At 38.3% G+C, this 27,514-nt stretch overlaps 1 protein-coding gene across 4 annotated transcripts; it reads right to left on the bottom strand.

Annotated features, from left to right (window-relative positions):
* Nucleotides 1–3,555: 3,555 nt before the first annotated feature.
* trdn (triadin) lies at nt 3,556–25,088 on the bottom strand. 4 transcript variants are annotated; one of them, XM_051071945.1, is made up of 7 exons: nt 24,987–25,088; nt 24,807–24,869; nt 14,711–14,909; nt 11,084–11,125; nt 5,629–5,676; nt 5,019–5,180; nt 3,556–3,786 (listed from the first exon to the last, which is right to left on the bottom strand). In XM_051071945.1, exons 1-7 carry the CDS (start codon nt 25,071–25,073, stop codon nt 3,764–3,766), a joined length of 624 nt encoding a protein of 207 aa, XP_050927902.1. In that variant the 5' UTR covers nt 25,074–25,088; the 3' UTR covers nt 3,556–3,763. The 4 variants fall into 4 exon arrangements, with proteins under 4 accessions (XP_050927902.1, XP_050927903.1, XP_050927905.1 ...); XM_051071946.1 differs by having other exon boundaries at nt 5,049–5,180; XM_051071948.1 differs by having other exon boundaries at nt 24,979–24,999.
* Between the last annotated feature and the right edge of the window lie 2,426 nt (nt 25,089–27,514).

Below are 27,514 nucleotides of genomic sequence, written 5' to 3'. Positions count from 1 at the left end.
CATCAAGATTAACATTTAACTTATATATTATACTTACACTTCTTGGAGACAGATAGTTTTGATGAAACGCCGACAGACTGATGGTGACATCTGTTATCACTGCACTTTAATGGAATATTTAACACTTAACACTGTTCCTGTGTGAATGTCGAGACAGACAGACCGTGTCTGAGATAACATTCGCATACAATACATGTAAGAATACTTGTCATACCTGGTGTAGATGTGTGTGTGTGAGTCATATGCACTTTATCATTTTATCATGTGCACATGTCTACCCCACCCCCAGTGTGGTTCAGTTCTGTGTAATGCACCTAGCCTGAGGGCTCGGGTTGCCAGGTTGTGTAAATAAATTAAAGCAACAAATTATGTTTAAAAGCTTCTCCCTCAGGCCAGGGAAAACTAAGATCCATTATTCATGGCTTTTACTGCCGGGAATCTAAAGGCAGGTGTGTGTGTGTGTGTGTGTGTGTGTGTGTGTGTGTGTGTATGCGTTTCTGTATGCATACGTATCTGTGTGTATCACTATTTTTTGTTAATTATTCAAACATTAACCGCCCTAACCCCATCACATTATCTTATTGATGAAATTGAATACCATTTACATTCTGATACCAGTAATAAAAACCACAACAATGGATGCTGATCTTCAGTCTTTCTCTTCTCTTTGGATCTTTGTGCAGTAAAGAACAGATTCTGATCACAATCTAGTGCAAGAAACCTTTAACAGACATAGCAGTTCTCATTTGCATCGACAACCACTTTTCCATAAACAGAAACACTGCTTATCAAAATCGCTTATTGAAATGACTTCTATACCAGAATATGTTTTAAATCATTTTTAAAAAAAAAAACCCATAATGTACATGTGGCAATATTTTTTTTCATGACTATTTTTTCTGTAGGTTAAATGCTTTGTTGAAATGCTGAGCAAAAACCATGTGTTTGAGTTGTATAACTGGAGAGAAGCACTACACAGGAGAGCTGCAGCAGCCTTTTCCAGGTCAGACAAGTTATAATTCTGCCAGCATGTCCTGGCCAGTACAAGGATCTCTCCCAGCAAGTAGTCAGTGCAAGAACCTTTTCTAAAAGGAACCTTCTTTACAAATGACCATACCATCCTGTCTTTCTTCTTCTCCATTATGCCTCTGTGGTGGATCAAATATAGAAATAAAATATTCATTTACACAGTTGCTTCTACTACTGCCACTGCTGCTGGTAGTACTAGTTTTCCACTCTAAAGCTCATTAATTACTGTAACATAAGTTAACACAAAAACCACAGTGTAAAAAAAGACACATTGTAATGACAAGACATGATCACAAAACCCCTGTGACACAGTGTCATTTTTACACTTTATAACATGCTAATGAATGAGCTTTAGAGTAAATGGACAGCATTTTTATAGCACTTTTTTAGTCATATCAACCAATCAAAGCAATTTACACCACAGGTCACATTCACGCGTTCACACACACTTTAAGTCTCATCAAGAAAGCAGCTATGTTTATTTCCCAAAAAGTTACAGAGGAGTGATCATTACATATAGATGCAATCTCATTCCCCATAGTGCATCCCTTTGTTTAATTTTGTTTGTTCAATCAAGTTTAATTAAAAGTGGTTCATCATTTTATCCATAATTCTGTGCTAAATCATCGTCTGGATGCTGCTCATCTCCCAAACAAACCATCACTAGAGTGGAAGTGGTGTTCATTTACTGTTCATTTACTTAAACTGTGATGAGACTGCATGAGTGTGTATTGGAGAGGACATTGTGTTTGCTTTCCCAAATCAAAGGCCCCCTGTTCATTAACATCACCGTGGAGAGAAATAAGCTCATGTAAGTGATTTTTGTCTTCATATCTGAGTTGCTGTATATTTTCTGATGAGGTTTTGAGTCATGTTACCCAACAATCTGCCCACATCAAGAAACGAAAGAAGAAAAGAGAAGAAATGTGCTCTCCTTGATCTGAGGTTCATGTTTTTTCTCTTTTACATTTATCAGGAGACATCTTCCATAATAAGAGAAATTGCCTGATGTGATTTCAATTAAAGTATGTTGCTAAGCAATGTCTCAACAGATGATAATGTATAATGTAATGTGATTTACTGAATCAATTCCTCATATAAAGACTTTCTGTATACACTGATATGTTCACTAGAATGTGGTTAAAATCCATTAGAGTCATAATAAAGCTATGATTTCATTTATAATTTCATTCAAATTTCATGTTAATTTCATTACACCAACAACACAGTCCCACAATACTGATTGCAAGCCTGCTCATTTTAATTAAAAATGAATGTACCCTATTTACATTTTGTAAATAATACAAATGCATCCATTTAAGGCTGCAGACAACAGTGAAGATAATCAGAAAGGAAGAGGCAGAAGCAGATATAAATGACATGGATGATGCTCAACGTGCAGCAGGATCAGGTGCTTAACTCAGACTTTTACAAGGGTTACTGAATGAGTCACTGTTGTTATCATTCCTTCCTATTTACAGTAATAAAATACTGCTGTTAAATGAGAGCCATATGGAGTTTTAAAAATTATTCTGCAGATAACACAATGTTACATCTGCTAAAGTGCCAGCATTAAAAATATAACTCAAAGCAGTAAGTACAAGAACCAAACCGTGATTATGGTTAGAGACTTACCTAAATGTGCAGTAGGAGGAAAATTACTTAGAAATGTTGGTATTAAAAATCTTCCCTCAGTCTGCTTTGCTGTGCCTTTGCTGGCATTAGTTATTCCTTGAGAAAGCAGCAGAGTTGAGTTCAGTTTCTTATCTCAAGCACCGAGGCTAATTATTGACATTTAAGAACAACTTTGCTGATGTTTTGTTGAAGAACAACAATCATCTGGTAGACTGAGTCAGGATGGGTGGATTTGTTGTTTTCTTGGTTGGTTTTCTGCTGTTACTCCACTTTAAGGAATTGTAAATATAATTCCACAGCCATAGTCAGTGTTCCAGGTTGCAAAACTTCCCACTTCAATCATTTGTTTTTTATTCTTGGTTTTGCCCTGCTTCACTTGCCATGTATATGTGAGGCTGTATGAGGTGTTCATACATCTTACTGGTGATCTTATGCTCAGGCTTGCATTCAATTTTTCTTATTTTCTCACTTCTTTTATTCAGCCCTGTTTTTTCACTGCAGGTATTACAATCCTCCTTATCTCCAGAAGAATGATGAATTTTCAGTTTAGTGTTTTCTTTCTGTCGCCCACCATCACCTACTTCTTATGTTCAAGCTCCCTGTTGGAGTCATCCAGTCTGATACTGGAGGGACCCACTCCAAGGAAGGTGGTCCTTATCTGCTCCGTGTCTGCTTGCTCCTGGCATAACCATTCATTTTCCAACACAGCAAGTCATTGCTGGTACCTCATAAGTTGCCTGATGTTGACTTGGGGGCTTGTTAGTCATTGGTCAACATGAACCAATGATCAAACCAAACCAAGAAAATCCAAAACACAGTGTACAAAACAACATGGAGAGAGACTATAATGATGTTCCAATCACACTAAGAGAAGAAACCAGAAGCCAAGCATTTAAATTGGCTGTTTTTATTCATCAAGTTCCAGTTAACAACAGACAGACAGAAAGAAATATTGCTGTGATATACTGTACATTCTCTTCCTCTTTCCATCTCTCTATACTGTACTCTCTCTCCCACTTTAGTCAGACACACTCCTCTCTTTTTGCCTTCTCGCCCTCTCTCCAGCTCTTCATACTTGTCTGTTTCAGTCCTTTCTCTTTCAGAGCTCCTCAGAGTGGAAAGCTGAATGACAGAGGAGAAAATTAGTCGTTCATCAGTACCAGTTACTGCAGGTATAAATATTAGGGGAGGAAGAATGATATACATGCAAACTACTGATTGCAACTATTTCCCATGCTTTTTACACAAATAAAAAAACACCCACAACAAAGTATTTTCTTGGCTGCTATTACCAAACCTAACAATCAACAAATATTAGGTTGCCTGTGTAAAGTAAAGACTTTTTTCCTGCTTTTCTATTTCTCCACTGTTGCTTTGGCCTTGAACATTTTCCACTGGAAATGAACTTCTTCTCCAGTTCCTGATGCAATTACTCCAACTAAAATATCTTTCTGCTCCTCACTGTCTGTCTGAACAAGAGCATCTTATAAATGTCATTTAAGTATTGTGAAATACATGAGTGCTCCAGTTTTTAATTACAGTTAATTAACAGTTTTTTAAATGGAACATTGATTTTGATAATTGAATAAAGGGAGATAAGGAGGAAAATTTATTTTCTGCCTAATGTATTGGCACAGTTTTGCAGGTTAAAAGGGGATTCATATTCATTCTAACTCAGTTAGTCAGAGAGTGATTATGTTCCGACTGCACCATCATTACTATTATCTGCAAAGCTTGGGTTATCATGATGAGCATCTGCAGTAAAACCATCTGGTTTTAGCACATACATGGTAAGTCTGAGACATGATGTGTAGATTGCTTTTCAATATATTTACATGTAGATTAAAAAAATGTTTTATTCATGATTTGGCACATGTAAATGTTACGTCTTGAACAAGATGTTACAGGGTAAGCATGGACAGATTATGAGACAACAGGCCCATGGGCACAAAAATGTAGAAGGCTACACATCCACCACCCTCTACAAAGGAGCAAGACACTCAGACTGAAGGAGATACAGAATGACTACAAAGGTTAAGGCTACTTTGTATCTCTTTATATTTGTTTTGCATCTCTGTAGTTGCTTTGGATTTCTTTGTAGTCATTTTATGCCTCTTTGTAGTCATTTTGCATCTCTCTGTAGAACTTTGATTGACTTCCCAACAAGAAATGTTAAGAGCTACTTAAAACAGAGGCTGTGAACCTCAGGACTTCCAGCACCCTGTGCCTGTGCCTGGTAGACCAGTTCAGTAATCCTTCCATGAGGGTAAAGCATCTTATTCAAGATTTTTTTATTATTATTAATCACCTTCGTCACTAGATGGTTAATTAGTGTGAGTTGATGTGTTTCTTACATGTGAGGGTTTCAGTTAGCTGGTGAATACCTTCCTCCTCCTCATCAGGAGCCACCAAACTGGCAGCAAAGGTCCATATCATCTCCAACCAATCAGTGCTCTCCTGAGCAGTGACATCAGCAGGGACTCCAGCAGGGCGTGATTTAATTGGACGAACACCACCTGAATTGAAAAGAATGAATAAATAGAGCAACAGAAAAGGACAAAATTATAAATGTAAATAAATATAAAATTATAAATATTAATATAAAAATATTGTTTAAAAAAAACAATAAAGGGGCACAGTATATGATTAAATATTTAGGAAGAGTGAAATCACTCCACACACCACAAAGTTTTAACAGAAACGCAATGAGCTTCACAAAGGTAATATGTATCAAATAGTGGATATACTTTAACCACATGTGTAGGCGTTATTATTCTCCACCCCATGCAGCTGTTGGAGCTTGCACACACACTAGCATGATTCATTATATGTTCACTGAGTGTCTCAGTTTGGTTACAGCAGGTTGCCAGAGAGAGCAATAATGTACAATGCTAGATATAGTGTACTCAGTATGAGGGAGTGAATGAATGTGAAATATATGACGGCTTAGAAGTTTCTGCTTGCCTCTTGCTTTCAAACCTCTCTTAGCGATGGCAGCAGGAGGAGGGAGACCTGACAAGGGAGAGACACATGAACACAACATTAACTAAAACAGTGCCATGTGATGTGTGGATTATGGGTTTTGGAGAGGAAAAAGCAAATGGGAGAGTGGGTAAACAAAGAGGGGAAAATGACACATAACAGAATAAAAAATGCATGAAGCGATAAAATCGTACAGACGAACAATGATCTCACTGCATATTTTATGTTTTCAGTCACTCACAGCCGCACACAACTTAAGATTTATGCCCTCGCTACAATGATGCAACAAACATGATAAACAGGAAAAAAATATCACACACAAAACAAACTTTTCATCATACAGAACATGTTAGGACGTATCTCTCAATGACGTAGAGGGCATGCAGAATGAGAACACAGCAAGTCAGAGCAACAACACAACCAGCCTGCCAGCAGCATTCCCGACACATTTTTACTAATATCTCCACCACTGATATTGTCTGTCTACAAATGAAGTCGGATAACTTGCTAACTTGAGGTTTTCATTACCAGTAGTGTGGAAATGGTAATTCTTTGTAAAGGTTTTATGGGTAACTAATAACTTTATTAATGCCAAATAAAATGTTTGCTAATGTTGCAGAGCAGCTTTTCATTTTACCAGGTTGGTATTTGTCCCCCTCCAGTTGGACTCTAATGGCCCATTTGGCCTCTGACCTTTTAGCAAACACCTGCAGAACATCTGAGACAAAATGCATTTATTAACACATTTTTTACATTTAAAAGTGCAGACTTAATAAATAATTATACAAATAATTTAACAACATAACATTTCTAATTGTAAATGACTACCTTTTGCTGATGACTTATTAGACAGCAGGAATCCTGTGACACTAATTTATCACTTATTAACACTATCCACAACAACAGGACTTGATGGCTAATTAGAAACACACATTACACACTCATTACCCTTTATCAGTGATCTCACTAGTAACTTGACAATTACGGTGTCATCACATATGGAGCTTTTTAACAAACTGGCATCCCAAAAATGTTGGCATTTTTAATGACTTGATGACTTGACCTGATCTATAAAATGCTGATATATGATTCATTAAACAATAATGAACGCATTAACTATCAATTATAAACCCTTTATAAAGGGTGTATTATGAGAAAGTGGTACCAAATGACAGGCTCACATCCTCCACAGCTAATTCTGCGCACTAGTTACTGAACGCAGGTGTTGAACACACTGCAGGAGACAGGTGAAGTCAGGGTTCACCGCCTAACAAAGTCATAGCTGGTAAATGAGGCATTTTTAAGCCTTGCAGCTAGACAATTATACCAAAAATGATTATCATTATGTTCAGGTTTAGTCAGTCTTTTGTACTTTGACCTCTCTGTGCTATCCACAGTGGATTTGTCCCAGTGCTCTCAGTTCCTCTAAAACACTTTTTTTCTCATTTGCTTTAAAGTCTGGCAGCTTCTTGAACAATTCATTAAAAACTAATTGCTGCTGCATCTGTTTCATGTTGTACTGAATTGTGGAAGTGTTTTGATTTCATATTTAGTTAATATAGCATGCACACACTGCTGCTGAGGAGCTGTGCTGCCCAAATATTTAGCTGCTCCTCTGTATCTGTAATAAGCCTGATAATACTTTTACTTTGGTGTAAGCTGCTCTGGCCATTAAAATAACGATTCCGTTCTTTGAGTCATGTTCTGGCGAGCAATGGTAAAACAAACTGTGATGATATTGCTGCCGCTGCAGTGCAGGTGTTTTGCATTTGTCTCTCAGAGGAGCACGTGAATTAGCACATTCATCGCTGCTCCGTGAATATTATGATAACTCCTGGCTCTAAAGTGCTAAACACATTGTTTTGCTTGTCTCTGTGGATCTCTTTAATTTACCCTCACCCAGCTTTCTGCCTGTTTGTTGCCCAGTGTGGAGGAGTCATATAATGGATCCTCATAAACAACTGATTAATGCACTGACATTTCTTTGATTGGCACTCCAGACACAGAGCCAGAGACACCAGGAATAGAAGGCTAGCCCCCCCCGTCCTCTCCCACTTCTACACTCTGTCTTTCTTCTCTCTATCTCTAATTCATTCCATGTCCCTTTTCTTCTCTCTTCTCTCTTTAAATCCATTTTCTCTCACAGTTGTACTTTCATGTTCTCATTCTGCGCCTCTATTCTTCTCCCTACTTCTTCCCTACCTTTCTGTCTTTGTTTTTTTTTTAGTTTGGTGTAGTTAAGCAGCCACATCAAAATGATAAAACACAAAGAAAAGAGATGAAAAATACAAATTGTGCGGCAGAGATAAAAAAAAAAAAAAAAACGAAAAAAAGAAACCCAAGGGGCTCTGAAAAACCTCACAGAAGAAAAGAACACAAAGTAGCTGACAGATCTGAGAACATAGAAGCCAAATGATACACAGCTTTGTTTGTTTGTTTTTTCTCTGTCTTTCCTTATTTCCCTTCCTCTTTCCTTCCTTCCTTTCCTTTTTTTGCTTTGACTTTTTTCGTTCAGCCCTCCCATTCTTCCTTAATTTCTTTCCTTCTTTCTTTTCTTCTTCCTACCTTTATGTTTTCCTTTTTTTCTTTTGCCTGTTCATTTCTTTCTTCATTGGTTCCCTCTTTAGCTCCTTCCTGTTGTTCTTTCTTTCTTTCTTGTTTCTTTCATCTTTCATCTCATCTTTCTTCCTTCCTTCCTTTTGTCTGTCCTTCCCTGTCTCTCTTTCTTTGTTTCTTTCTTCCCAGATATGACTATGACATATTAAAGACATGTGACACACTTCATCATCATTACTCCTTCTGTAATGTCTGAACTATAAATAAGAAAATCCTGCATGTTCCTCTTGTAGTATTTCCATCTGTCTCAGTCTGAGTGGTTTTCTCCTCACATTTGAACCTCTGTCTCTCTGTCAGAGAAAGAAGGAACAGGGGTTTGATAAGGTGACTGATTAAACTCTCACTGTCTGCAGTGCTGCTTCTTTGTCTCTCCTCCACTTCCTTTCTTTCTCTGACAGTTCTGCTTTTTTTTCTCCCACTGCCTCCTATACAATCTGCTTTTATCTATTCTGAATGACTATATTTTTCTGGACACTATGTCTATGTATGTCTCCCCATTTCTATATCTGTATCTCTTTCTGGCAAAGTTTTGCCTGTCAATTCTCTACACACACACACACACACACACACACACACACACACACACACACACAGTGTTGTCTCCATGACCTCAAGGGACATTACATTGCTTTACAATCATTTCCTGGAGACCTGGAGACTTACTCTAATCTTAATCATAACTACTATTTTGCCATACCCTAATCTTAAAACATGTCATCACTTTAAAATTTAATGATTTATGTTATGGGGACATGATTTCTGTCCCTGTAAGTAGAAGAAGTCCCCATAATGTTTAAAAAGGTTTAGGTCCTCACAATGTCTTACCTAGATCAAACACACACAGACAAAGACACACACACACACACACACACACACACACACACACACACCAAACTCTATCTCTGCTTCTTTTACGACAGGGAAAATTACATTTCTTCTTTATTGTCCAAAAATGCTGTTTCATTTACACACACTGGCCTTTATTGAAATGTCATCGTGGGAGAAAAGCCTTGTGATTAAAAATGCAGTCCAGCATTTTGTCATTGTCAGCTTGCAAATATTTGCTTCAGGAAATGAAAGATAACTACAATGTACAGGGGGACATTTGCGCTTTCATCTGCATTTCCTCCTCAGTTCAGGACCATCCTGAGCCTTGTGAGAAATGTTTCCTTGACTCAAAGAAAAGATTTGTAACATTTATTGATAACTCTGCATTAGATGTGGGTGATGAATGAATCAGTCTCATTCAGGGACTCTGTATTCCATTTTCTCTGTTTACGTTTTCTTGAATTATCATATTAGCCACATCAACTTGAACGTTTTTGTCAATGTCAGTGGTCACAAGACAATAAATCTGCAAAATTGCACAAATGATTCAGCCTGAAATCCCTACAGACCAGCAGATTTACTGCTGTCATGAGACATAATAGTTGAACACAGATGTCTATTTTAAGCCTCTGTATCATGCAACTTCTATGCTACTGTGAACCGGTAGCAAGTCCAGAGGAAACACAAGCACACATGCAATTTCACACCAGTTATGCAGGTTGAGTTATCGTAAGAAAACACAGTCTGATGACAAATTAAATAAAAACTTCAATAAATGAGTGAAATGTAACAAATGCACAAAGAATCATGGAGTGATTTGATAATTTCATAAAACTGACATGAATCATTTGCTTGGCCTCCCCAGACACCAGATCTCAATTAACCCAATTGTAGAATAAACCTATGGGATGTTTTTGGAACCAGTGTGTTAGACAGCACTCTCCACTTATCAAATGAGGAAAATCTCCCTGAAGAATGCTGTTCTTCAAACTAGAAGAGATCCAGAGACTTGGAAGCTTGTGATGGCCAAACACCTTACTAGACTTAATGTTGTTTTTCCATTAATTTGCCATCCATCTGTAGCTGAGAGGCTTGATAAACACAAACTGTTTGCAGCCGACAGTAAACCAGAACAAGAAAACATTCAAGTGAACAAGTAAATTAAGAAAAGCTTTATATCAGGAAACAGTTCTCACAGAGCAAATCAACACTTAATCACTTAAGCTAGCACTACTAATAAGATGGTCACACCAAGATCAAGAATGGTCTTTCCATGCTCAAAACTGTATTTTTTTCAGAAAAACAAAATGGAACAGAAACATTTCAGAATTTTATGGTGAAATCAATTTATGTCAATCAATTAATGTTATTGTCCAAGCAGTCCTTGACAGTGTTGACTTTGAGGGAAAGAAAAATCAGAAAGTCTAAAATGAAGAAGCATATTTGCTATATTGAACCCTTCACTTTTATACTGTATAATCTGCTTGACACCAAGATGCCTGGTTTGCAGCCAGCTTTTAGACAACCTTATCGTCTTGTTAGGAACCAAGCTAACAGCACAATACAAAGAAAATAGATAAAAGGCATAATGGATAATCCAGAAAACCATTTTCTAGCATAAAACACTTAAAACTGTTTGCACTGAGGCAGAAAACTGTTGCTACACTGCTCTTTGTCACTTGAAACTTTCAAGCACCGTTGCTTCACCCAAATCAGTAATGGTGGTCATGGGTCACAGCAGATGTTTAGCTTTTAGCTGCCAGCTGGAAAACACTTGGTGGCAGAAAGTTTCAACAAATGGAGAGCACCAGATTTTGTCCTGATTTAGTGTTGATTTACCCTTGAAAAGGTCAAAAACAGATCCTCACAGTTTGAAGCACTGGACACACACTGAACAAGGACCATCTTGATTCTCACTGCTCTATCACAGGCACTGTTCTAGTACAAGCAAGCAGCGCAGTTAAGATGTTAGTGGTTTTGTTGTTGTTTTTACCAGGAGATAAACACACGGGGTCGTCACAGTATGATGTGTACTCTTTGGATGGGGATGGCAGGTGATTGACAGCATGAGGATGGAGAAGAGGTGAACGGGTGGGGGTGGGGTGGGGGTTGAAGAAAGGAGGAGAGTGAGGAGAAGAGTTAGAGATGACTGTGTTGGATGCATGAGACAGGATTATCCTTACACTGCAGGATAGTCCAAATACATGGTGATGTGTAGTAGTCGTGGGAGTGGTGGCAGTGATAAAGAACAGATGTGAGTAGAACTGATAGAAAGGTCATTATTACAGTAAATTAACTGAGCACTGAAAAACACCGGCTTTGTGACAAAATCAAAGTGATTGATTTTCTTCTGTGTGGTTGGAAGATCGGTGGCAGTTTGACCTTTGTGTGTCACATCTATTCAGATCTCTACAGTGCATGCTGCTTTGCTGTTATACTGTATATAAGGTAATACTTTTTTCAAATTCTATGGGTCTTGTGGGTGTTTTCTGGAAAGAGCAATAAAATTGGTTACAAAATACATGGAAACTAGGAAGGTCCTTGAAAGAAAAGCCCATTTTAAGTCCAAATAAATATTATTGTTTTATGAAATTTAACTCTTTGTGTATTCAAGTCAAGTCAATTCTATTTATGTAGCGCCAATTCACAACAGAAGTCTCAAGGCACTGTACATATAGAGCAGGTCTAGACCGTACTCTTTATCTAACCGGACTCAGGGTGGGTGGCCATCTGCCTTGACTGGTTGGGTTTAGATGAGGCGGGGGTGGGGGGTGGTAAGAGAAAGACAACACTGCATAGCTATAATAATAATAATGAGTATTATAGCTAAAGGAATAATAATGACAGAACAGTGAAACATTTAATAGCAATAACACTACAACTAACACTAATAAATTATAGTATGTTGAACGCTTTACAGATAAAGTTTACATTTTTGCATGTTCAGGTGACCTATTGAATAATTTAGATTGCCTAATCTAGATTATGAAGAATCACTGACTAAATCAGGGTTCACAAGGTTGTAAATTTAAGAATCATTTAGCTGGCAGATTACATTAGTGCCAAATAACTTGTTTTTTGCGAGGACACCTGCATCGTATGAAACGATGCACAGTTGCAACAGAAATACTTGTAATTGAGGTAAAACTGCCACCTACCATTCTTTCACATACTATTAAACACTCCACTTTGGGATAATGTTGCCATCAAACTTAACAGTTTTAGGGTAAAATCAATAATTTTGCCAAACAATGTACTTCACTGTATTCAGACCCTGACTTTGACTCATATTGCACTGTAGCTGTAAAACAGTATTAGAGGATAGATCATTTTTTCTGTCTTAAAGTAAAACTCACATGCCCATATGCACCCTGAGAGGGTGATTGGTGGCTGTAATTGTTCTTCCTGTTCACACTGGCTGTGAAAAATCTCCTTCTTAAGCAACCAATAACCTTTTAAATACACATACATTTTTTAAGGTACACTTGGAAAAAAAAATGTGAACCAATCCTTGAATTTCAACACCAACATTTTAAATAATCTATTTTAAATTCAGTATGAGAGTGTTAACACACACACTAATAATGTAATCCGGCTTTAAAGACTCAGTTTAAGCAACAGATCAGCTGTTGAAACTGTCACTGAAATATACAGTAATGATCTCATTGCAGCTCCTTAGTGGGTAATTAAAGTACTTAATAAGTGCAGCAAATTCACATTAGCACAGCTATGTTTTTCTACAGTTCTCTGATTTCTGGGGAAATCAACCCAGATGATACATTTAAAAAAAACAGAACAATATGCTGCAGTACAGCGCGGAGGAATCCGAGAATGCCGCTGTTGCTCTTCCTTCTTCACCCTGTTATGCCGCAATCAGACATTTCTCATTATCTCAAGATATAACTTAATGGGTTTGTTGAGCTTGATCATGGTGCCGGCGAGCAGACGGTCTTAAGCAGAAATGAAAATGTTTGAAGAAGAGATCTTGACTGCTGCATTTACTTTAATCAATCAGCAACCTAGTTGCGATCTCAGGGAAATTCATTTTCTGTTATCTTGTGACAATAATGTAATTAAAGCATGATCACAGAAAATGAAATTTGATCTATCAAGACAATTAAATCGTGGGCTGGAGATAATAGGATTAAAAAATATATGAAGAAACAAAGACATTCTCAGCTTCTGTGGAGCAGCAACAGTCAATATATAGAACTTTAAAGACATTCATATGAGGGGAATAATTTAATTTAAAACTATTTAATGTTTTAATGAAAATGAGGACTGATTACCCCATGTGACAGTTACTAGTATGCATGTTAACACCAGGATGTCACACAGCGGTGAGGTTTGTCTTGTCTTGGGATTTTGGTCTTGTCATTTCCTGTTTTATTTTGAAGGATTCACTCTCCTCTCGTTTCAGAGCACTTGCCCTTCCTCATGTGTCACCTGTGTGTCCTGATTACCCATTGTCTCCACCTGTTTCCCATTACCTCTGCGTGTTTAAATAGTCTGTGTCTCCTTTGTCTTTTGCCAGAGTGTCTTTGTCCGTTCACCCGACTCACCTCCAGCCTTGTATCCACAGCCACAGTGTTGCCTCCAGTAAGCCATTGTTCCTCTGTAAGAGTGATTTTTTGTTTGTAAATTTTGATATCTTAGTTTCTCGCCTTAGCCTTAGAGTACTTTCCTAGTTGTTGGTTTTCCTCCTGTTGGAGCGTTTTTTGTTAAATCTTTTCATAGCCTTTTGTTTGCCTCCTCTGTGAGTGATTTTGATTTGTTCTAACTTTATTAGCCTTCGTTCATTTGTTTTTTCCCTCCTCTTGAGTGACTTTTTTGTTTTTGTTTTATCTGCCCTAGGATAATTTTATAGCCTCTGTTTCTTTGTCACTCAGTGAGAGAACCTTAGTTGAAAATAAAGTCTGTTTTATTTACGTCATCTCTGCGTCTGAGTCCTGCCTTTTAGTCTCGGCCTGACACAGGAAGTTCCCTTTCAATCCTTTCTTCAAGTGTGTGAGTCAGACACGTGAAAATGAACAAGGGTGGATAGACCTCAGTTTGTACACAGCTGTATTACTACACTGGTACATAAACTGTCAGATGTTAGAGCCTAAGTGAGAGAATGTGTGAGTGTGAGAAAATGCCCTCCTAAAAACAGTGTGTCATTTTCAACACATTTTGTCTGTCAAGTGACCAGAAACACACCACACATTACTTTTTAACACAACCAGTGTTTAAAGCAGCACAGATGTCGGGACATTATGATGTCACTAACATGTGCTGAAAAGAAAAATTAGATGGTGTGTGTCCTTTAATTTGACAGATAGACATTGTTGAAAATGACGACCTTTGCTAGAACACGTCCACTTTTGAAGTTTGCTTCAAAAATGTCTGAAAGGCTGTTGAACAATGCTCGGATGAAATATGGATATGTGAATGAATGTGTGCAAAATGGGTAATGCATGAGTGGAAGGAAAGGGTCATTAGGTATTGTAAAATATTCCAAGCACATTATACTCACATTTTAATGGAATTATAATCATTGTGGAAAGGTGAACTTGATAATAATAAAAAATTAATAAACATTAAAGTGCAGAAAATCGATCAAAATATTAACCCTTGTTACCTGCTAGAGTCTTGTAATCAAGTAGATCAAACAGAACAATGGCCACCGCTGACCACGTGATGATCAGCGCCACAACCAGTAGCCAGGCCATCGGTGAGCTAAAGGTTAAAACGACATCATCCAAAAACGTCCTCTGGCTGTTCCGAGCTGAAGAGCCCGCCTCCCCGGCTTTGGTCTGACTGCTCATTGGTGAAGAGAGCTGGGAACAGGAGGAGGGAAGAAAGAGTGCACAGGGCTCAGTGTTTGGATGACTAAATAAAATCCTTCCATGACAGTTTTTGAAAAATGACAGCATCAGCTAACTCACTCACAAATATCTTAAACTAGGTTGAGTAATTCATTTAGTAAATGAGGCATAACCCATGCCTCAAGTTTGTAATAGCAGGCTGTCTCTTCTATATTTAAGATCTACAAGCCCAAGCTGAGATAACTTGGATGACATAATCAAAGGTTATTTTTTCTCACACATGGCAAAGCCCCTCCAGCAACGCTGTCGACTAGAAATTATGTTTGTATAGTACTAATCAGTAAAAGCAAATATGTTTTGAAGGAAAAATAATGCTGCCCAAGTGATGACAACAACGAGGAAACCATTAATTAACATATCTAGTGGTATCAGTGTTAGTATCAGTATCAGCATCAGTATTATTATTAGTATTACCATTGGTATTAGTATAGTAAACATATTAGTATTTGATAAACTATGCGCATCTTCAATTTATCTCCATGAGCTTTGCCTTACTTAATAGACTTTGTACTTAGTACTTATTTCTGGGTCTCCTACTGCACTGTAACTTTAATGTTGACTCTTACTTGTAAGTCACTGTGGAAAAAAGCATCTGCCAAATATGTAAATGTAATGTAAACATAATTTGTTGGAGTCATGGTTGGTTTCAGTCATCCATGATCACTAAACCTTTTTGTGTACAGCTTCTGCAGTACCACTTTAAAGTTTTGGAAATATACATGAATATGTGTGTGTAATAATCAGCTTTTGACAAAATGACCTAAGAAACAGACATACATCCTACAGTGTAACATTTTTTAACGAAACAGTACTTTTTTTTTTTAGGTCTCTTTTTTTTTTTTTTAGAATTGTTGACCTCACTATTTCTAATATCTGTAAAAATCTACAGGAATTAAAGGCCCCTGCACTTCATTTCTGGTTTAGGAAATGAGGATTACAAAGATATTTTGGCTGCTGAGTTGAATTTTGAAGCAATGTTTAATAGCAACAGGTTGTCTGGTTTCGGTGGCAGATCTGTATAATGTATGATAAGGAGACATTAAAAGACAATCAGTATGAAAACTAAACTTTCCACAAACTACAGAAACTATGGGGGTATTGTGGAGGTGGAAAGTCCATTTTGCCTTCAGGCCCATGGTACAACACAGGGTTGTAGGTGTAAATTTGTGTAACTTGAATCTGAGTGATATCTACAGTATGTACATCAGGTACGTCTTTTGCGGTCATGTTAACAATTCTTTTGATTAATGCTTATAGCAGCTGTTTATTCACACAGACGTCAGTGAATCATTCAAGTATCTCCTGTTATTTATTTTTTTTTTTTTGTGTGTGAGAGGATGAGAATGGGAGATATGAGGAGGAAAGATGAGCAGGAGTGAGAGAGAGCAAGGAGAGAGAAAGACAGACAGAGATTACCTGAGGTGATGAGGAGATTAAATTCCATCTCACTTAAAAAAAATAAATAAAGAAATAAAATCTGCTCTACAAGACAAATGTCTTCTCTAAAGAAAGTTTTCATCATTCTTATGACATTGGGGCTGCATGCTGTAACATGATTACGTGGCTGCGTTAGGTTGTTTGTGTTCATTATGTGGCATGCTGCGATGTGAACAATGCCTGAGATGATTTATTTTTCCCTGCTATTTCTCCCCCTGCCTCTCACACTGCTTATCTGCAAATGTAAAGTGATGGTTTCTCTGGTGTGGAGTTTTGAATTAAAACAGGAATGACTCATTTGGAGGAAATATGTCCTTCTTAAGATTATTAATGAGGCCCTGAAGGATGCAGATCCATGTGAAGCCTGTTCTCTCTGTGCTGGTCCAGCTGAAGTATTTAACACCATTCATAATGACAGACTGGTTGACAGAATTAGGTGGCGGTTTAGACTCTAATGGTTCTCGTCGTCACTGCCAATTAATGAAAATCCTGTTCCTGTGTCTCTTCATTATATAATAAACCTCAAGGAACAATTCAGGCCCTATTTTTTTCTCACTATATATGCTCCTTCTTGTGAGTGAAACCCAATCACTTCAGTAAATTGGCCATATTACAGACTACTATGTAGTCTGTGCACTGATGCCCATGAGAAGGTGTGCCCAACTGCAGACTATTAAACAGCGAATACAGCAACCAGTCGCAAAACTCGATTCAAAAACCAGCAGCACTTTGGCATGGCTGGATTAACCCGTTACATCATGGCAGCATTGTTAAAGCCCAGACACCAATATTTCCATTGCAGGTGCTACATGGCCACAGATTATTGGTCTGTAAATTAATTTGTGGTGATCTGATTAAATACAACATTGTGTAGGAAAATGAACTAACATGATTTTGACACAGGGACCCTCTACAAGACCAGGCCACAAGATCAGCTACTGATGCAGGTCATATTGGAAGTCGATGATGTATTTTAGTGGTGCAAATTTGTAACATATGTAACAAATTTGCATTTAACAAAAACACTTGACGCTTGAGCTTTGAAGGCCCCTGTGAGTCTGATATTCAGGAATGGATGCCTCTAAACTTTCTAATGTTAAGTTCTGATAAAACATTTCTACAATGTTAGTCCTGGCTCCATATTAGCACAAACTTAGTAATCACTTTGTGCTTAAACGGCTGACATTGATTAATTACTTTTAAAGGGTCATTGTGGCAATCTAGTATTGTACTTTCATAAAGCTGGGGAGAAACTCTGTACCGGTGTCCAAATTCCAAATTATATACTAATTCTACGCAGATTCTGAGTATGCAGTATGTTCAGTGAAGTCAGCATGCAGACTCAATATACATAATTGGGTGAGTTCTTGATGGACAATGTCGTCCCATAGTAATGTGCTCAAGGGAAATCAAACAACAATTTACTGCTGATAAACATTCAAATAAAGTGCAAATGGTGGTCAAACAGCCCCAGGAAGATGACAGAAAAAATAGCATTAAATCTTTTTAAAAACATGTCACTTCTTCTTAGCAAAGTTCAGTAACACAGGCACTTTTTGACTGATATCCAATTATATCACGTTCTTTTAGTATAAACAGTATGAGTGAGTATGTAGATTTCTGGTGCATTAACTGGGGAAAAAGTACACTAAAGATTATTATCAGTACACACTACACAGTATTTGGATGTCTATCTATCTATCGATCTATCTATCTTGTGTAGAGTATTATGTGGTTCGCAGGATGGTTGTATAATGTGAAGAACTGATGTGTTTTGACTCAGTAGCTGGTCTCAGGCTGACCTTTCTGTTGCTGCATTCAGATAACAAACTACAAAATCAATTTAACATAATTCTGTCCACGCACACTCCAACGTGCATTTGTGTGTGCATCTGATTCAAGAAAGCTATCCATTGATCTGGTGAACAACAACAGGCGTGTGTGTCTGGAGTGCTTCTGCGGGCGTTGCGTGTATGTGTGATATAAAAGTCATTGATTTTGAGGAGCCTTGGCAACTGCTGGTCAGGCCAACATATTGATCCACAGCAGGTAAAACAGTCACGACATTACAATGACAGACAGCTGGAGCACAGTGGAAATGTCCCACAGCAGACAGAGACAGGAAAAGCTGCGCTGTGCAATCATCCACTTCACCCTTCTTCTTCAAACCATGTAATTACAGTATAGTTCTCTTATGTAGCCCATGTTTTACCAAAGAGTGAGTCAGAGTTTGCAAACATTTTTCCCTCGTGTGTCTGTCCTCTTTTCAAAACCGTATGACCCAGTCCACCTGTTGTTATCATCAAGTGCTGAGCTGATCTTAACACACACACACACAGAGCACACCAACTGCTGCTGCCTCCTCCACACCAAAGGAATGAACAGAATTAGAACGATGTGGGTGAAGGCTATTAACCAGCATTTGAGGGCAAATGGAAGGTGACAAAGGCACGGTCAAGAGGGTGAGTCATTAAATGCGTCCCCCTTTGTTAGGAGTACGCCAACTTTCTGACAAATAGGCATGGCACTGCTTAAAAAGTAATCTTGCTGAATATCATCACCAGTAGCAGACAATAGCTGGGTTCACACAAGTAGTATGCTTAAGTTAAATTCTGAAGTTCGTGGTCTTTCTGGTTATTTTCTATTTTTCTACAACACTACATTTCAGAGGGAAATATTGCACTCCACATTTATCTGACAGCTAATTACTTTTCAGATTAAGATTTAACATTAAAAATATATACGCTAAGCTTATGAGATACAATACATAGTTTTACAAAAAGTCTAGTTGGGAGAGATTTGCTCTCTGAATTTCTCAGATGGTTTCTTTTAAATAACTGATTTGAGGCCTAGAGAATTAAAATAATCTAATATTAAACAAAAACCAAGAATTAGAGATGAGTCAAGAAAAATGAATATAAATTTGTGCAGCAGAACTTTTCTTTGTTATTTCTTTCTTCGATTATTGTCATTCTGCCTCCCAGCCACAACACTAAAATTCAGTTTACACACAGATGCATCAGTATTTACAGTATGATAATGTTGTGCACCACATTGTACACACACAGGAGCAAACACAACTCATTTTCTTTTCACAGAATAAACCGATAAAAGACATCATGCATCAGAAACTCAGCATGCTCTCATACGCGTTAAATGAAGCTCATGTGTGGTGATAATGAAATCAGTGTTTTACATGTCAACCATTCCTCCTGCTTACATTTTAGCAATTACCTGATGGCACTGTCTGACAAAAACAGGGGAGAAAAAAAGAGAGAAAAGATAATTGATCAGCTCAACATCAGAGAGAATATTTTCAAATGCAGTTGCTCCCAACCTGGGAGGATGGGACCCCCTGAGGATCTCAAGATACATCTGAGAGATCCCAAGACGATATAAGGTAAAAGAAAGAAAAAAAAAATTCTTGTGAAATACTGGATACTTTCAACTCTTCAGACTTCCAGAAATCATAGGGGACAGGTAGATATTGCTTTATTAGGAGGAGAATTGCTGGTTTAACAGATCCGTAAGAGAATGACAAGTTAATTGTAATGTCCAGGCAAGAGTCTTTGAGTAAAGTGTTGTTTTTTCAGTAAATTAAGTACTGTTAGAGTGCTCTTTTTAAAAAAAAAGAAAAGAAAAAAGAAAAGAAAATTCACTACATGCTTTGTTCATTTTGTGTACATTTGTGAGATATCAGGGGAGAGTGCAGCATTTAGTCAAGAAAATGTGATTTAAAAGTTTACTACATGGAGGAAATAATTCAATATTAACAGCAGTTAATGGCACAAACTGTAGATTGTGTTTAGAACAGATTATGGCACAGATGGTCATTATTTTGGCTTATTTGACCAAAAACTTTACCATCATAAGCAGTGGTTAGTGTTCTCCACCACATAATATTATTCTAAATGAGAGTGAGAGAGAATAATTGTGTGGACTGTGCAATGACCTCCAGCATTCAGTACCACCAGTATCAGATCATTATTATAAAGTTCAGCTGGAGTGAAATGGATTCTTACTGTACCTTGGATTCGCTAGATGTTCAGTGATAACCTTCAGTCCTTCAAAGGTTCAGGGAAATGTAGTGTTACCATAGAAACAAGCATGTAACTCCTTCGTTAAATCCTTTTCAGGCCCCAGTTGAACGTGAGAAAAGATGATGGAGGCAACACTTAAATCCAGCGGCAAAAAGCGCACAGCAATAGCGCTAAGATGGATCACACCGGGGGTCTAAAAATACACTAAAGCCTTCCCCACAGGAGAAAATGGCAGGAAATCCAGTGAACAGTCTTTCTGTTTCTGTTGTACTTTGTGTTTTCAAAGTTGTTCTTAAAGGTTTCAATTTGTGTCCATGGAATTCTTGAGTCAAAGTTTCTGAGATTCTTGTTTCTAGCGGGTTAAAGTTGCTGGAGAGAGGGGGACAGAAAGAGAGACAGACGGATAGAGAGAAGGAGGGTGAAGGGGTTGACCCACTGAGATTTCACCCTGCCCCCTCCAAGGGTCCAAAATAGAGAGATAAAGGAGGGAGGGTGGGGGGAGACTTCAAAGGAAGGGAGGGAGGGAAGAGAGAAGGTAAGGGTGTAAAGGAGAAAAAAGATCAAGGGATGGAGAGGAAGAAGGGAAAAAAAGGCAAGAATTAAGTGAGGAGATAAAGGTTTAAAGGTCTCCTGCGCTGTGTGTCTCAGAAACACAGAGCTTATTAATCATGTTATAATGATGGAGGCAGAGGCAGCTAACAGCTGATGTTACATCAGTGTTTCCTCCTCTGAGAGGCCCATTACTCCACTTCTGACCTCACCCCTACTGACCTGGCAATTCCCTTACACCTGTAATGTGAATCAAGTAGTGCTTTCATTGATTTTTTATTCATTTCATTATATGTTTTATATGGTATAATATTAAATGAGTGGTGGAGCCCGTAAAAGCAACAGCACCAACAATTTTATCAAGACTTTGTCAAGAGACCTGACATATTCACTTTGTGCCCTTGACAACAATTTCAAGAATGAAGTACTTAGAACTTTAAACTTCTTCCACTTACTGCGCCTACTCCAAGGGAAGCATATTTCCTCCCAAGCGCCCTACCTTGTCAAACAGAGGTCAACATGAAGAGTAAATAAGTGAATAAATATCTAGTTGAGCCCCATGTGAGTTTTTAAGCCCTGTCAGAACCTGTTTTTGAGGCCCAGTTTAAAAGAGGGTGTGTGTGTATATGTGTGTGTGTGGGTGGTGGTGGTGGTGGTGGTGGGGGGTCTATGTGAGAGAGCAGTGGGAAAGAGTAACCTGACCCCCAGTCTTGCCCTGGGAGCCTGCGCTGCAGAGGCTATAATTAGAGATACAGACAGCAGCTGGTGTTAACATTGGGCTGAACTGCTTTATATGTAGGGCGCACAGAGGGGGCTGAGGGCTGGGGGATACAAAAACCATACACACACACAAACGATACATACAGTAATGTTAGCTAGTTAGCTAGCTAGTGTTAATTTCTTGATACATGGTAATAACACATAGCCTACTCTTTCACACAGTAATGAAGAATGACTGATGATGAGTTAGGGATCGGGTAAGGGAAGGGGTTAGGGAATGGATTAGGGAACGGATTAGGCAACGAGTTGGGGAACGAGTTAGGGAACGGGTTAGGATTAGGGAATGAGTTAGGGAACAAGTTAGGAATGGGTTATGAAACAGGTTAGGGAATGAATTAGGGAACACGTTAGGGAACAGGTTAGGACTGTGACAAACAGGAACATTTTTGACACAGAAAGCATAAACCAGTGTAAAACAAAGGGGAACAAATTGTTCCTTTTTGTCAAAAATAAGCAGTCAGGACCATTCATAACATTTGGGACACATGCACCGCAAATTTCAAAATTGTTGCCGTTAAATTAATATCTCAGGGAACTGTGCAAGCTTTCGGGATGCCACTTGGGGCGTCGGTTCTCCCTGGGAAGCTGGATTTTTTGGCGCCAAGCCTGGGACCCCAGGGCTTCCCTGTGGCCGCTACACCTTTTTCCAGACTGGAACAATGGTTCCTAACAACTATATGGGGATGTATTGCAAATGTCAAAAAGGGGGTCCCAGCTCCCTAAAGTGTGTTATTTTTTGACATTTGAAATATACATTTAGTCTCCGATTAAAATGGTTTCTAAATGTCAAAAAATTAGAATTGACAAATGGCCACATGTTCCCTTTTGTCAATACTTATTTTTTACATTTATTTTTTCTCACAGGGAAAGGCTGAAATAAAATATAAATCTGGAGTGATAAAAACAAACAACTTCTTGGCAAAAAGGGGGGGTGGAGACATTTTCTTTTCTAACCTCCCTGACGTGCTAATAATTTTTACACAGTCCCTTACAACCCCTACTTTCTGTTCACATATCCTATGATCCAAAAAAGCAAACAATGTATTTACAGTCTGTGCCTCCTTATGAACAGTGAAAGACAGGTTCCAGTTAAACATGCTTCAAAAACTACTGTACATATATACCAACTCTTTAGAGATAAACTAAGAAAGAAAGACAGTTCCCAGTAGCTCTCATGTTCATTCAGGCTCAATCAAGGTGCTGGTTACATAAATTCATCTCAACCACCAAATACATTTTTACTGTTGGCCTCATTTTAGTTTTGATATTTAGTCATTGATTTGTCATTTATTTTTTTTGCTAGATAACTGCTGTACTGTACGTACACACAAGTGTGCACACTCATGAGAGATGTTCTGATGAAACCAACCATCCAAAGTAAATCTGATGAAACTAACAGCAATCAGCAAAGAACAATGCTTATGTCTGCACTACAGTGTTAGTGTGTGTGCGGGTGTTTGTGTTGGTTTGACAGAGAGATGTGTTGATACGTCCTGATTTATTCTTCCTTCCATCTGTATCTCCAGACACTGAAGAGGTATAACACAGAGACATCTTGGTAGCTGTGAGATTTTGAAAGGTTTTATGAAACTTTTCCTCTGAGCATCACACAGAATTGAACCTCACAGGTTCTCCAGGTCTGGCTGGGGTTCAGGTCCACAGACAGCGACAGAGGTGTCTGGTCCTGCTGGTGCCAGTTCAGCACCTCGGAAAACGAATAAGGACAAACTCACACCTGTGGCTGCGGGTAGACACTTACAGCTGGAGTTGATCATGACCAGGAAGTCTTTTCAACACCCTGAAGGTGAATTGTTGCACATCCAGCACCACTTCACTTCTCACATAGGCTCAAACCTCTAAGGCTCTGCATAGTGTGACTCTAACTTCCTACTCAATGTGGACCTTTCAGCATGGTTAAGCTTGAAGGATTTAGTGTTACATCATAAACAAGCTCAGGTATCACCACTGTCACTCATCATGCCTTTAAAAATCCAGTTACTGTTATGTACAAATGGTGTTATTCTATATTTTCATTAATGTCAACAAATGCCATGAAAATACTAAAACCAACAATGTGTTAGTTCATCTCTCAATAGTTTCCTAACTTCCCTACCCTGTCTGTAGCACTCAATCCAGAAAGACACATCTTTTAACATGGGTTGTGGAGATCTTCTCTTCATCATCTTCACATCATCACCATCGAATATACTACAATAGATTTTTTTTCAAATAGCTGAACACTGTAGTAGTTAGTAAATGTTACTCAAACAGAGGAAAATAATGTATTCTGTTGCAGCAGCAGATTAACACACATTTGGTGTTAAAGTGAGTATTTACAACAGCAGGACTGTGTATGTGAGAATGACTCTGAGTAATCTACAATGGTTATATTCAGTTCTATAAAGAACTATGGCACAAAGGAATAAGATAGATACAAAGACACTGCCTGTTTGTAGAATCAAATCATTGGTGGTTTTGGTCTTTTTATAAAACTTATTGGCAATAAGAATAATCTAGAATAATACCAGCCTTATAATTCAATTATTCATTAGAAACAAACTTTTAGTCAAACAAGATTACATAAGCTATTCAGAATTTAGAGGTAAAGTTCTCAATATTTAGTTTTTAATGGTAGATATTTTTGCCATGTCTTGTGTCTTTTGGTGGTTGTTTTCTGTGTCTTTGAGGTCACTTTGTGTCTCCTTGTAGTTGTTTGACTGACTTTCCAACAAGAAATGTTAACTGTCACTTCAAAAGATGTCTTGGACGATGGTTCTAGACCTTTTGGTAGGTAGGAAAGATTATATTCATTCTTATTGGTTTGTGAAGTTCGTTAACCCATCCTCTACCCAACTTCACTTGAGCCAATAAATGAGGTACAATCAATGACACCAGTGTGGCTTTGCAGAGCTTTCAAATTGAGCAGAGCCATCATTAGTAGTAACAATGCAAATTTCTGCATGACTTTAAATTATTTTTACTCCACAGGCTGGTTCATGCACTATGTGTTCTGTTAGTAATGCTGCCACGGGGCTACAGCTACCTGTTTTCGACACACAGACAGCTGCAGGCCTTTTACCAGCAGAGGACAGCGAGGACACCGAGCCTGTGATTAAAACAGTAGTGAAGAACACAACAGTCACACATCACCCATACATCTCTGTCTCTCAAAATCACTCTCTGCTCTTCCATAATGGTCTGACTCTTTCACCTACCCACATACTTTGTCTTTTTTCTGCTCTTCTCTGTCCTGCGCCTCTTCTCTTCTTCCTCCCTCTGACCACACTTCTCTCTGCTTCTCTAACTTCATGTCCTCCTTTCACCCTCACCTTTTGGTCCTCTCTCTCTCTCTTCCTCTTTCTTTCCCTTAGTCACCTTTCCTGTGCTCCTTTTCCTCCTTTCATCCAGCCTGATCTAGTTACACTACTCCCCTCCCCTCCCCGCCGCTCCTGAATGTTCTTCCTTCCCCTCCATCTTTCTCTCTTTTCACCCCCTGCACTTAAATGTCTCTCTCAACACCTCACTCTGCTCCTCACCATCTTTGTTTCTCTCCCTCCCCAAACACAATTACACACATACACATAAACATGCACATACACACACACTTTCTTCTTATTAAATTAGTAATAATGTCACCATGCTCCCTCCCAGGAGGCCAGTGTTATTGACTTCATTATGCAAATGTAAACCAGCCCAAAGCTATACTACTGATGGGATAAGACATACACACACACACACACACACACACACACTGTTTGTAGGCCGAGTGTGCTGGCCAGGAAAAATTTCTTGCTGTTTCAGATAATTATGTCAACCAGTGGAGTTGATGTGTATATTAGAATGAAATCTGCTAAATCCAGTGGGCCTGGGGCTTATTATATCTGTCTTAGAGTGACACTGTGTTAGTATAGTATAGAGGGCAATACAATACAATAGAAAATGAATACCCACAATGCAAGTTTGTATATGAATTTATCACATTTTTACCACTTCAGGTGCTTTTTTAATTCTTTTTGATATGACCTGTAATTTAAAGGTTGGTGGTTTAATACCTACCTTCTCCTGTCTAAATGTCTTGCCCTTGAGCAAGACACTGGGCTCCTGATACTATGTGGGGAGAGCAAACAAGCATTTGCTAAATGAATATGATGTTATAAAACTTGTTTAATATAATTCCATTTCATGTCTGTTTTATTGAATAATTATTAATGTTATCACATCTTAAAGGCATCTTAAAGTTTATATCTGAGAGCAAAGCGTGAGTAAAGAACATCTTCAAAGATTTCATTACAAGACAGACCTTTTGTGAATTCTGCCGCCCAAATCTAAAAAAATCTATTTTACATTAGTGTTGGCTTTTCACTCTGTTGTCCATGCCAGCTTTAAAAAAACATATTTGGCTGTGAACAGCTCTTCACAGGAAACAGACTGATGGAAAAGCACGCCAGGTGGATGTACCCTACAAGTACCTGAATGGCCTGTAAGGTTCTGGACTAATTTTGGCTCTGTGGTTCAGCCAGGAAGTGTAAGTCCTCTCATCTAAACTCTGATCTGCCAGGCGTGCGGTTTGTTTCCATCGCACTGGCACTCACTGGTCGCAGGTGCCAAACCATGCTGTGTCTTGATACAAGTTCACGGACATGGAGACGCATTGGAGTGAATACAGTAAACACACATGTACACACACGCACGCACACACACACACACTGTCAAACACAGTATTGGCAGTGGCAGACCTGACAGATGGAAAGACAGCAGAGAGCAGGGAGGAAATGGAAATTAAAGTCACAGTGTCAGGAAGAACAATTAGAGCTCGGGGACTAATATTACATAGTGACGGACTGAATTGTTATCATTGTAACAACATAATGTCATTTTTGGTGTATTTATTAGGTGTATTTATTATTTTGGTTGATGCCCCAGTTTGGACCAGACTGAAATATCTCAACAATTAGGCCTGCTGGATGGATTGGCACAAAATATTGTACAGACATTCATAGTTTCCAGATGATGAAGCCTGATGACATCTGCTCTTCTTGTACTTATTCTTTCAGCTCCCTATCTATCCATTCTTATTAATTACCCTGAAATGAACACAGTTTATTAACCTACAATTTAATACAGTTAAACATGTATTTTAAAAGTAGTTTTACAACACCAAACAGTGACTTCCATTACCATCAAAAGCTGTTAGCAGGCACTGCTACTCTGCCAACCTAAGCTACTCATTAGCATTAGCTGTTTTTATTCTCTATCACCTGGTCTGTACATGCGCATCACTACGAAACCACACCAAGCTACTTACATGTATGTCTAGTATTATATGATTATAGATCGTTAAGTTTCTCCCTTGATAACATGTCAAAGCGAGTATAAAGCACATACCACAAAATTTTTATTAGAGTGTGTGCAAGCTGGGCTGGAACGTTAACTCCATGTTTTTTAGCATTAACAGGCTAATGTTAATTAGTGAGGATGTAGTTAGTTTTGCGCATGTACAGACATGTGCATATTGGATCATGCTTCTAGGTACAGATACGGCACTAACAGTACTGCCTGACAGGATGACTACAGTGCATTTCAGAGACAAGAAAGTAAAAGATAGGTCACGGGTAAAAGAGAGATACATTTCAACCAAAGCTGATAAAAGTAACTGCAAGTGACATTTAGAGCAAAACCGAATAAAAATGGAGCCAAGGGACTTAACAACCACAGGAGAATGAAGAAAAGCATCTGATTTAGTAACTTTTT

Source organism: Lates calcarifer, linkage group LG7_1 (assembly GCF_001640805.2).
Source record: "Lates calcarifer isolate ASB-BC8 linkage group LG7_1, TLL_Latcal_v3, whole genome shotgun sequence".
Taxonomy (NCBI): domain Eukaryota; kingdom Metazoa; phylum Chordata; class Actinopteri; family Centropomidae; genus Lates; species Lates calcarifer.
Note: the sequence above shows the minus strand (reverse complement) of the source record. Positions and strands in the feature narration are given on the sequence as shown.